A 12332-nucleotide genomic window follows, 5' to 3' on the forward strand; every position below is an offset into this window, starting at 1 on the left:
ACGACTTTTGCGGACGGTCGGGTGGGTAAGCGCAGCTTTAATCACATTTCCTTAAGTAAAAAAGTTAATGGAATACATATGGCGATGCAAAGTACTTCCGAAAATTAGAAGGAAGTTTAGAATATCTGATTACCTGTTACTGTTAGTGACTTACAGCCTACCTGGTGGATGGGCGGAGCCTCATGACGTCATATGTTTACGTCACGAATCGTTTTAGAATCATTTTCAGTGATTTTCTCGGTTCCGGCATCAGCGACTTCATTTTACTCTATAAATATAAAAAATATCGAACTTAGTCACTAAACAATACTTGTTAAAATTAGGAGGGTTATAAAACATACACTTGCCTCTGAATCCCTTAGTAGCGGTAATTTGAAATCAAGAATACAGAAATGGTGTTTCTGGCCACTGTGGAATTTTTACATAGAGTTTTAGTAATGACTGTTTAGTTGAATGGACGTCACAATAGCTTCAGGTATGACGAAGCGCAGCCACTTACATTGTTTACTAGCCTTTATAATTAATGGTTTCCCAAGAAACAATTAATAGATTCTCGTTGTAGGTGGTACCGCCATAGATGCCGTAAAAAGATGCAAAAAATTTAAAGTGCTTGTAAACACACTAAGAATAGATAACAAGTTTCCCAACTTAGGTCCCAACAGCTTCAAATCCTACTATGACGAGTCTCAAAGTAATCACAGCATCGGTGTCTTTTTGTTAGCCCCCCAAAATATCAATTTTAATTAATGTCAATTCTTAGCTGTGGAGGCGATTACGCATGATGACTTTCATTACTCTTTGTAAGTTGCCAAATTGCAGATGACGGGTCCATCTTAAACATTCATGTTATGTTGCTAATGTCTGAAACAGACGTTTCAAGTATAGTTCTATATATATATATTAATTGCTTCCTTAAACTGCTTCCTTCTGTCTCACTCCCATTTTCTGCCAAGACTGACGTTTGCCATTTTAGAGGCTGTGTGGCACTGGGTCCCAGTGCCTAACAGGCAACTGCATTCCACTTCAAAGTGTATTTTAGAATAATTGTGATGCCTAAGTAATCTGATGCCTTAGTAATCTCTTAGGCCATTCACAAAGGACTTGAGAAAAGTATATTCCTGGAATTTGCTTCTCAAGTGATTTTAGTACCCAAAGGAACAAGTATGGGCACCTGAGGAAGCCACAGAGTATTATAGCACTTCCCATTTTTTTTTCTTTTTTTTTTTTTGGTTTGGGTAAAAAAAAAAAAACTTTCCTGCGTGGTCATAATGTTTGTAAGCATCTATAGTGCATTTGATGACCTTAGTTCCAACAAAATTAAAAACTCTATTAAGCTTTAAATTTTGTAACGAAATAAGATCTTGTCTCACCGTGAAGCTAAGAAGGTTTTAACCCTGTATTTCACGACTATGTGTTGAGTTGTATGTATAAATTTTCTGGAAGTTGGGATATTTATAATTTAAAAAGAGAAGCAAAATATCGCTTTAAGATATCTGTGAGAGACTTCATTTTCTTGCCTAGTGACTCGTGATGTGGTGGAGCCTGGAAACCAAGGTGAGTCAAAATGGTGTAAACTTCCCAGGATTGAGTCCTTCACAAGCATCTGGTGTTACTCCTCAGTTCTCTTTGGTATGAATTGCACTGTCGGCCACGGTGAACGAAAATCATTTTTGGTAAGTACCACAATACTTATCCAACTACTCATTACAAGGACTGTCTTCTATTCATTTCTTTTTTCTGCTTTCAATAGTCGATGATTTTATTTTCTTATATTAACTCGGGATATCTTTAATTACCTCAAAGAACAGACGACCAATTGTTATTTTTCAGCGTGTTCCATTAACAGATAAGTCTAGTCTCCTGTAAAGTGGCTTTAAGCTACAATCTTTATCACACTATAATTGATCGTAGCTGCTTGTATGACAGAGGAATTGACATAAGAATAATCTACAACAATTATTGATGAATATATTTATATCTCCAACCCTTCAAGCAAAGAGCCCACTTATGCGTTTCATTATATTCTAAGACATCGATTTTCAACTCCTGTTGCTAAAAAAATAAAAAATAGAAAAAAAACTAAAAAAAACTGGCATTCAATGTCACAGCGATTCATCGTAATAAATATACCTGTAATAAAGGGAACACCAGAAAAAAATTAGATAATCATACTAATAGGATAGTGACATAGGAGTTTAGCGCTACTCAAATCCACATCCCTTACAATGGATATCATTTTATCAACATAAGCATTATTTCCATATGCTACGTTTATTGTGTTTGTTTTGAAACCATAATGTCAATATTGAATGTGGTGTTAAACAATAGTGTGAAAATCAATAGTATTCTAAATTAATACATTGGTCTGATCTTCATTTCTGTCTTCTTCAAGGAATAATGATATCCGTGCCATCTCTTCCAGTTGATTCCAGTGGCAAAGTCAGTATGATTTCCAGAAAGGTATAGTCCATTGAGATTTGATTCATGACATTTGAAGTGCCACCAAGGACCTTTGAAACTGGAAAATAAAAATGGATTGTGAGTTAATAATCTAAAGATGAAATATTGAGAAAAGCAAATAGACAAATGTTTGTACACATTTTAAACATTTCTTCCTGAAACTCACAGGTCCAAGTCTGTTAGGAAGATTTAATTTAATTTTTTTTGGAATGGAATTTATTCTGAACGCTCTCAATATCAAGAGAGTATTTTCAGTGAATGACAAAAATAAAAGGTAATAAGAAAAGTTACTTATTTAGAGGTGTAGTAAATATGGAAAAGAGTATTGAGATGTATTAAAACTTACTTATGCACGCATTGATCATCTGCCATATCTACATCTACGTCCTTAGCAGAGAATCTCATTCCATTTTGTGGAGAAAACGAATCTCCAGCATCGCCGCTATACCCAGTTACTTCCATCTTGTAAGACGCGCCTCTGTTATTTACATAAAACGATTTGTACTTTGCCCAACGCATTTCATTGCTGAAGTCAACCAAATCAAATCTTATTTCATTTAGTTTCTGATCCGTTAGGGCGTGGATGTGGTCATTTCCTAACCAGAATTCACCCTTAAGGTCACCAAAACCAAGGGCGTACTCTATCCACGTACGGAAGAAATCTTCCCTCGGTTCAATGTCGTCCCGTCGTTGGATGACGGTCCACCCACCACCATCCGTATCCATGTCACAGAAAACCTGACACAAAAGGTAAGGGGTAAAAAATATATGGAAATCAAGAATAACCTGTAGAGAAAAAAACCCTATGTCTATCAACTGCTTTGAGTTCAAGTAAATCAGTATTTGAAAACTAACTATACAATAGAGCTAAGACATTTTCACCTGCACAGGGAGCTCTGGACAGCAGTTATAAGGGTAAACAGTGTAGATTCCACTGGTGCCATTTCCTTGCTTCTGAATGTCTTTGCAGTTACGAATAGGAGGTCCTACTTCGAACCAAAGGACGTGAGATCTTGGATATGCGAAAGCCACATCATTAGCGATAGTGGATGCCATAACACTGATGACAACGATTTTCAGCGTAAATGCCACCATGCTGTAATCTGTGTAAATTGGGTTGCTCTATTATTTCCGTAAAGTGGAAAAATTTTTTTATTGGTTATGAGAAACAAACGACATTTTTAATAAAATACTGAGAAAGTGAGTTACTGACAAAGGTGACCATTTAACATATTAGCATCGCCAGGACTTTCAGTTGGAATGCCACACGAAGTCTCTCTCTCTCTCTCTCTCTCTCTTTCAACTGGCTGCCCAGGCTGTAAGAGCTATGTCTGTATGAGGTAAAGTTCCAGAGGAATGGACGAGAGAAGAATTAACTGCTCATTTATATAAATCAGAGGAGATGGAAGAGGAAACTATACGAATGGTAAAGTTTGTAAGGTGGATGACAGTAGGACTGACAGAAGATACTTCGTGGGTCCTTCGGTTGGTTAAGAAACTGTTATTTGGAAAGAAATAGGAAAAGGATGGATGCGCCATACACGCACAAAGAAGATGAAATTGACATACGCAATGCGGGGGTTATGGAGAACTAATAACTACACTTGCACAATGCCCCAGAAACCAGCTCTATATGCATTAAGTTAGTGCTCAAGGCACTCTATCTCCGTAAGACCTACTGTTCAGATGAGCTCGATAGAAAAATCATGAAAAGAAAGTGATGAAGGAAAATCTGTTAAAAAGTATTGCACTTAATATTATGTCATTAAACCACTTAATGGCAGTTCAAAGAAAATATCGTCAAACCAGCGATGAGCCTTTCGTGGTTTAGGTAAACAAAGGGAACTCAGGTCAGTTTGACAACTTTTCTTTTTAACGCATTTACTTCAGTCATCACGCAAGGTTTTTGTTCAGTTTATTCGCTGGATCTCATGTGTAAACAAACTGCTGTCAGCTTCATGAATTCTGATTCCGCCATTTACCAGCTCTCATTAGACTCCATACTGCTGCATCTACGAAGTGCCTCTCTCCTTGATTTAACATATGCACCGTGTACGAATAGCCTAATTGTACAAATACGTAATTTATACAGAAAATGCAAGTATTCTCTAAAACCTTTTCTTCGAGTTTATACTCGAAAATAACATTTCATCTTTTGTCAACATCTCCGAAATAATAATAATAATAATAATAATAATAATAATAATAATAATAATAATAATAATAATAATAATAATAATAATAATAATAATAATAATTTTCATCAAGGGAGACCGGTGCTAGTTGTTACAATTTTACTATTTTTACCTCTAATTCAATATCTAATGAAGGAAACCTAAACAAATTTATGGTGTGAAAAGATTATTATATGTGTTATCATACTCATGTAACAAAAGGTTATATAGTTTTTAATTCCTGTAATATAATAGAAAACAGCAGAAAATATTTTTGTATACAATTTGCCCCATATGCGGGGCAAGTTGTTACAGTCCATGGGGTATATTGTTACAAAATATAAAAAAAAATCACATCCTTTATAAACCAAAGGAAATCAGTTAACACTTGATTGTGCGCAGGTCACATATATGCATAATGAGCAATTTCATTTGTGCAGCGTTCACATACGTAAACTTTGCATTTGATGCATTGCACCCATTACTCCCCTGAGGCTGTATTTGGCTATTTCACCAATAATAAATCTTCAGTGTTCTTTTTGCTTTTATTTCCACCAGACTTCAGAAACCTTTTGTTATTGACTTCTTTTACTGTTTTACTCTTGAGCCTTTTTCCTTGTGAATCCTCGTTGTGCTTCTGTAGTTTCATCTTCCTTTTCTGCATCTTTGTGTCTTTCTAGGGCTAGCTTTTTTAAAAGGTCGTAGCTCCTCTAGGGGTTTGATAACTCCTGTAGATCTTTGTTCTGTCTTTATAGAGGGAGGTGATTTGTATATGTAAGGCCTATATAAACCATCCATGTTTGTGCTTGTAACAGGGTCTGGAATCATTTTGAAAGGCTTGTTATGTACTGGGGATTTAGATGGTCTTGAGGAGGTTCACAGGTAGGTATCATGTAGCCTATGCAAACTTCAGTATGCTGTAACGGGCATTCATCATTTGCTTTGGTTTCATTGCTTATTTTATGTGGCTTCTTTTTGACGACCAGATACAACTATATATTATGCGGGGCAAGTTGTTACTGAATGTAACAACTCGCCCCGAGCGAATCATTTTCCTTTTCCTCATAAATTTTGCTACTCATTTGAATTAAGGGAAAATGAAGTCTAATTATATATGAAGCATAAAGACAATTATTTTAAAGAATCACATAATTATTCATGAACACGAGTTTCATAAAGGTCTATGAAAATAATACGAAAGGTCAAAATATTTACTCAGGGTATACAAAAAGTTTTTTGCTTGTAGTTTCGTGAACGGGTGATCAACTTGTTTTTCACTCAACGAGGATAAGGCTGATGCTGACTCCGGCCTAATCGTGTGGAGAACCTTGGCACCAACTATTTCTATATGAGGAAGATATTGACAGTGTATCAACCTACACTGGTATGCAACTAGCCCCGGTCTCCTCAACCACTCATTTCAGAGAATACCAGAATTAATATTTTGGTCTTGATTATTATTATTATTATTATTATTATTATTATTATTATTATTATTATTATTATTATTATTATTATTATTATTATTATTGACAACAAAAGATATATTAATCTTCATTGCCGTCATAATGAGCTACATTTGTTATGAAATAATAAAAAAGAAATTGAAATTTTCTACATAACACAATAGGCTTGAGGGAACTAAGGTAACGGTAGAATATGTCCATAAAAAGCGGCCACGACAAACACCACCAGCCTTATGGATGAGTGCATGTTTTTACTAACCGGATCCGGTTAGTTCTCGGGATTTGCATTAAATTTTGTAGACTGGGAAATACAACTTCTGTTAGAGTTCCTTGAAGGAGGCAATTGTTGAATTCAAGGTTCGGTGTATAGCCTAGGGTTTCAGCTTTGAAGCCTATTAAGCAAACTAAAAAGAATCCCACTACGTAGTCATATTAGAAACTAATTAACTGCTTCCAGGCCAGGAACACTCCTAATTATTTTTTGAAATTCAACAGTAAAACTCTGAAATGGTTTGTGGACAGATAGATAACCTGATAAAGAAACAAAAGGCCAAGTAAGACAGTACGAAGTCTTTCTCTGTATTTGAATAACTGAGGAGCTGTTTTATCCTAGACGTAACATAAAAATCGTGATTATTTTATAATCTATATTCAACATAGTTATTGATATCAAGCTTACTGAGATCACGAATAAATAAGCGGATAGTTTCTCAGCATCTATCCTCTCGATAACTTTAGGTATCTCAATGGATTTCATTCTTCCTTTAAGCGCAATGATTTCACCAACGATACTTCAAAGAAAGCGTGATTACAACTTTGCATTTTTTCGTATTTAGTAGTACAAGTCTTTCTTAGCAGGCAAATTTAATCTCAAACCGAATGGATTAGTCGAATCTGCCATCCACTTTTTTTTATTGAAACTTAAGATAGATTGTTTTGTGAAATCATGGTGTGAGCATACTAAGAGAGACCATTGGTTATATACTTTTTCTTTTTATTTACATTTTTCCCCTAAAGAATACCCTTGTACGTTTATCCTTTACTTGTAAATATAAATCTAGTTTTTTTTTCTTTTTTTTTTTATAGAAAATGAACTTAGCGTCTATCGTGTTACAAACTTTTTCCTAGCAGGCTATTTTCGTAATCTCACGAACTGCTTCTCAGAACCCTTGAGGCTGCTCTCGCCCTTATAAAGAGTCGCGTATGTGAACCTCGTTGTTCTCACCGCTGTAGTGAGGAACACGTGTCTAAACAAAAACGAAGATGAACAACTCGTTTGTTGTGATGTTTTCTTCTCAAGCGAAGAACTTCTTCTTTTGCTATTTCTTGCGAGCAGCAATGGCTTCATTAATGGCGACAACCATATCTCTTCCACCTATATCCAGATGCGAGAGTCATTATTGTGACTATGTCTATGCGTGTGCAAATTATTGTTGCCTCTGGCTCGGTAACCCTTAGTGCTCTAATTTGTAAATTTGTTAGCCTATGCAGTGGAGAAAATGTCTTTAGTCTCCTCCATTCCAAATGATGGTACTTGTAGTGAGACTAAACCGGTCATGGTCGGTATTTAAGTGCTAGTGTCTTACCATTAAACGCCAACTGAAGTGGCTGCCGTCATAGAGATGTGGAGTGATCGGTGTTGGTAAGAGGTAGAATTGCAACAAAAATAAACTAGTTTAGTTCATTACACAGCCCAGCCGTACGATGATATTCGATGATTTGCTGTGGGTTGGTAACACTCTATCTCCTTTGCAACAATATCCCAATTTTCTTTTCTTTTTTTACTCCATGTTTTCTTCAACTTCAATAGTCAAGAGTTGAAAAAAGAAAAGAAAAACATAATTGGAATTGGAATTAAAAATCATAGCAAAATGAATTACAGTAAAATGAATTACAGCTCTCCCATCTTTTCTTGCAGTCAAATATTCCCGTGTTTGTTTCTTTAGAATCAGTTGCATACTGCTCCTTTTAAGGAGCGTCGGCGCTTATCGTCTCTGTTATTGGTCCTAGTTCTGACGTCAAGGCAAATGATAATATAGTAACTCTTAATGAACTGCTATAGAAAAGATGTCCATATTCTTCAGTCAAATGTACATTACAGATTAGCACACCATTTTTAAGAAAGTTTAAATTCAAATACATTATATTGTATACTAATAAACTGAATCCAGAGAAAAGTTCTGAATAAACCTTGAAACTTTACCTTCGAACTGTCAACGTTCAAAATGGGTGCGACTGGGTCCTTTCCAAAAATGTATACGTTGCCATACATCCTAAAACTGATGACGTCACTGCATGATATTAAAGTTGGTTGAAATTCATAAACGCTGACATTTGCATGACAAATATGCTTCGGGTCAAAACTAAACTTACTGCAGCCTCTCCCCCAACTTACTATCTCCCGTACTCAGTGGGCTAGCACCCCCAACCCCACATTCCATAAAAAAATAGTAGTTTATAAAAAAAAAATAAAATATGTAGACAAATCCGATTCCGCGTTACATGTATGCATACACACACACACACACACACACACACACACACACACACACACACATATATATATATATCTATATATATATATATATAGTATATATATATATATATATATATATATATATTTATATAACGCAGAATCGGGCTTGTCTACATATTTTTGCTTTTTCATAAATTATATATATATATATATATATATATATAATATATATATATATATATATATATATATGTATATATACTATATATATATATATATATATATATATATATATATCATATATATTATATTTATGTATGTATTATGATGAGTTTGGTTACCGAATTAGTGAAAGCTCCTTTTTTTTCTTTTGTTTTTTTTTCACAAGCTTTATGTAAAGTCCACTTATTTTTTGTAATCAGACCTTTCACGAAATGGTATCTTTTCTTAATAACAGCAACTGGAAACTAGAGGGGAAGCACTGCGCTGGCAATGGCTCGTACAGACATTTATGTAGACATTGGATAAGATTTTTCTTAAATTATCTAAAAAAAAGGTGGGGGGGAGGCGCGGCGCCATATATATATATATATATATATATATACTAGTATATCTATATATAATATATATATATATATATATATACATATATGTGTGTGTGTGTGTGTGCATGTACGTATATGTGTAATATTCAATTACATGATAAAAAGAAATGTAGACATTTCCTTAGTCTAAACGCATAACTCCTAATCAGGTCAGAGGTCGTGGATGAAAGAATGGCCAAAACCACAGCCACGGGATGGGTGTGAAGGCCAGTTAAACATAACAACAAACATCAGCTTTCTTTTTTGAGGGATTCACTACGATGCCCGAGGATGGGAACCTACATGTGGCTCTCATGAGAAGTTTAAAATGATGACTAGTGTTAACCTAAAAAGAGGTGTTCGTTCGTACACACGTATCTTTTGTTGGGTTTCTAACCTATTGCATTGTAAGTCACTCTGTAAGAGATCACTTCTTCTCCCTTCGTCTGTCTTAGACATCAAGCTCTTCTCTGCAAACTATATCACGATGTAACCATTAAGAGATATATCTATTTTTGACTACTTCCGTGTTTCCACGACATCCTTCAACCAAACTAAGAATATGAAGAAAGAGTTCAGAATATATCTTCCTGCCTGCAGAGAGAATAAAATAAAAATGAAAAATAATAAATAAAATAAAAATAAATAAAAATAAATAAATAAAAATAAAAATAAATAAAAATAAATAAAAATAAATAAATAATAGAGAGAGAGAGAGAGAGCCAAGAGCTCCCTTCTCTCCAAAAATAGTGTCCGTCACTTACATACCTAAAATGCAGCCCCCCCCCCCCTTTTTTTTAGTTTTTTTTTATAATTTAAGAAAAATCTTATCTAGTGTCTACATAAATGTCTGTACGAGCCATTGCCAGCGTAATGCTTCCTCTAGTTACCAGTTGCTGTTATTAAGAAAAGATACCATTTCGTGAAAGGTCTGATTATACAACATAAGTGACTTTACACAAAGCTTAAGGAGAATTCACTGATTCGGTAACCAAACTTTCATCAAGATTCAATAGCGCTATTGTAGGTCATCTTGGACTTAAATAGTATGAATTACTACAGAAGTTTTGAATAAGTAAACATGATATTTATAGTATTGCTTGTTGTATAAAGAATGATAAAAAATTGCGTTACAATGATATCCATGTTGATTAAAGCATCATCAGAGAAATTAACCTTAAATTCCGAATAATGACGATCTCTGCTTACCCTAACGACCTCGTCTTCGGAACCTAACCACGAGTGGGTTTGAGGATTCAGATTCAACATCCAACAAAGCATCATATGAGTTCATGTCTTGTCCACAACAATCCTTGCTATTTGTTTTACTTATTTCACATGACAACAAGAAATAAAGCCGTGGTGGCACGTATAACGTTCGTAGAAGTCATTTAGGACATCAGTTTCAAGCGTACAAAAAATAAATAAAATCTAAACTAACACGAGTTGAGAAGATGGGTATATGCTTCTTAGGGTACAACAATCTTAAAATTAAAAGTATCCTAAATATACATTAAGGTAGCCTTTTCATATTACGATTTAAACGATAGCACACTCATTGCGGTAAAAAAAAGATACAGACAAAATAATATCGACGTTACAGAGTCGTTCAGAGGTAATACGCCGTTGCATTTATATCGTAAAGTAAAGCAATTTAGATTACAGGATTTTGAAAAAATACGCAGATGAAATCAAAGTGAGCCTAAAATCATTAAGAATATCTCAAGTAAGTCGTCTTTTGCGCTGATTCATTGATTTTCAAAGTTCCATTGTTATTTCAGAACACTAAACACCAACATAAAACCTTGTTGCTGTCGTGTCTTCACTGACACCATTAACTGACTCCAGCGTTGAAAGATTTAACACGCAACCATTTCATTTTGAGATTGCAACATTTTGAAAACGTAACAATGTCATTACTCACATAAATAGAAATATATGATTATATATATATATATATATATATATATATATATATATATATATATGTATATATATATATATATATATACATATATATATATATATATATATATATATATATATATATATATATATGTGTGTGTGTGTGTGTGTGTAGGGATGTATTTATACAGCCATGAGAGCAACAAGGTTATATACATATCATATATATATATATATATATATATATATATATATATATCTATATATACATATATATATATATATATTCATATATATATATATATATATATATATATAACAATTGATTAATGCTGCATTTCAAAAGGCTGGAGGTTAGTGGATAATTAAAGACAAGACAGTGTTGTTGTCAATCAAGTGAAGAACAGGAGTAAAAATCCTTCTGCATGCTACAAAACTTGAGAGCAAGCCATAAATAATGAGCTCTCTCTCTCTCTCTCTCTCTCTCTCTCTCTATATATATATATATATATATATATATATATATATATATATATATATATATATATATATATATATATATATATGTGTGTGTGTGTGTGTGTGTGTGTGTGTGTGTGTGCGCGCTTACCTGAGAAAATGCGAAGGCAACACCTTTCTATCCTCTTGACTCTGTGAAGACGGGTACAGCAGTGAAGAAATTTAGCTCCTCCGAATCATTTATACTCTCACTTGAGACAATTATCTTATTCATTGTTGAGGTAGATGAGGAAGTGGATCACCTATGAATAGCTGCTTCTTCACATAAACGCTCAGCGCCTCAAGATCTTTGATTGTCGAAGAACAAACGCCGATTTTTACATTGGAAAACCCTCTTGTGATGGTTAAGTCTTTCACCTGGTCATTGATAGCAACGTTATTATAATTACTGTTTGAAGTACGAAAATTCTCTCGTTGTGATCATAAGAACAGTGAGCTTCCAGTGTTAGGACTGGACAGCATTTGGGTAAACTTTCTTCCTCAGTCAGTTATTTATTTACCTTCGCAGATACTTACACATTTCTTTAATGGAAGTATTTCAAAACCTAACGATATCAGCGTCAATTTTTAATTCGCAGTAACTCGTTCCCATTAGATATAATTAGATTGTTTTCTGGTCTCGATTACTTTTTATTGTGAAATCTTATATTTTCGTTGGAGTAATATTAAATTTTTCTTTAAACCCATTTTCCATTATTATTAATTTACGTTTTTTATGCTGCAGAAGGCTGAGAAAAACTTTAGAACT

General features: G+C 34.1%; 1 protein-coding gene across 1 annotated transcript; it reads right to left on the reverse strand.

Moving 5' to 3' along the window:
• Positions 1–1954: 1954 nt before the first annotated feature.
• Positions 1955–11752, reverse strand: LOC135205621 (techylectin-5A-like). The gene is made up of 4 exons (XM_064236418.1): positions 11676–11752; positions 3343–3563; positions 2807–3198; positions 1955–2518 (listed from the first exon to the last, which is right to left on the reverse strand). The coding sequence occupies exons 2-4, from the start codon at positions 3553–3555 to the stop codon at positions 2353–2355; spliced, it is 771 nt and encodes a 256-aa protein (XP_064092488.1). The 5' UTR covers positions 3556–3563; positions 11676–11752; the 3' UTR covers positions 1955–2352.
• Between the last annotated feature and the right edge of the window lie 580 nt (positions 11753–12332).

This window comes from Macrobrachium nipponense, chromosome 11, assembly GCF_015104395.2.
Source record: "Macrobrachium nipponense isolate FS-2020 chromosome 11, ASM1510439v2, whole genome shotgun sequence".
NCBI lineage: Eukaryota > Metazoa > Arthropoda > Malacostraca > Decapoda > Palaemonidae > Macrobrachium > Macrobrachium nipponense.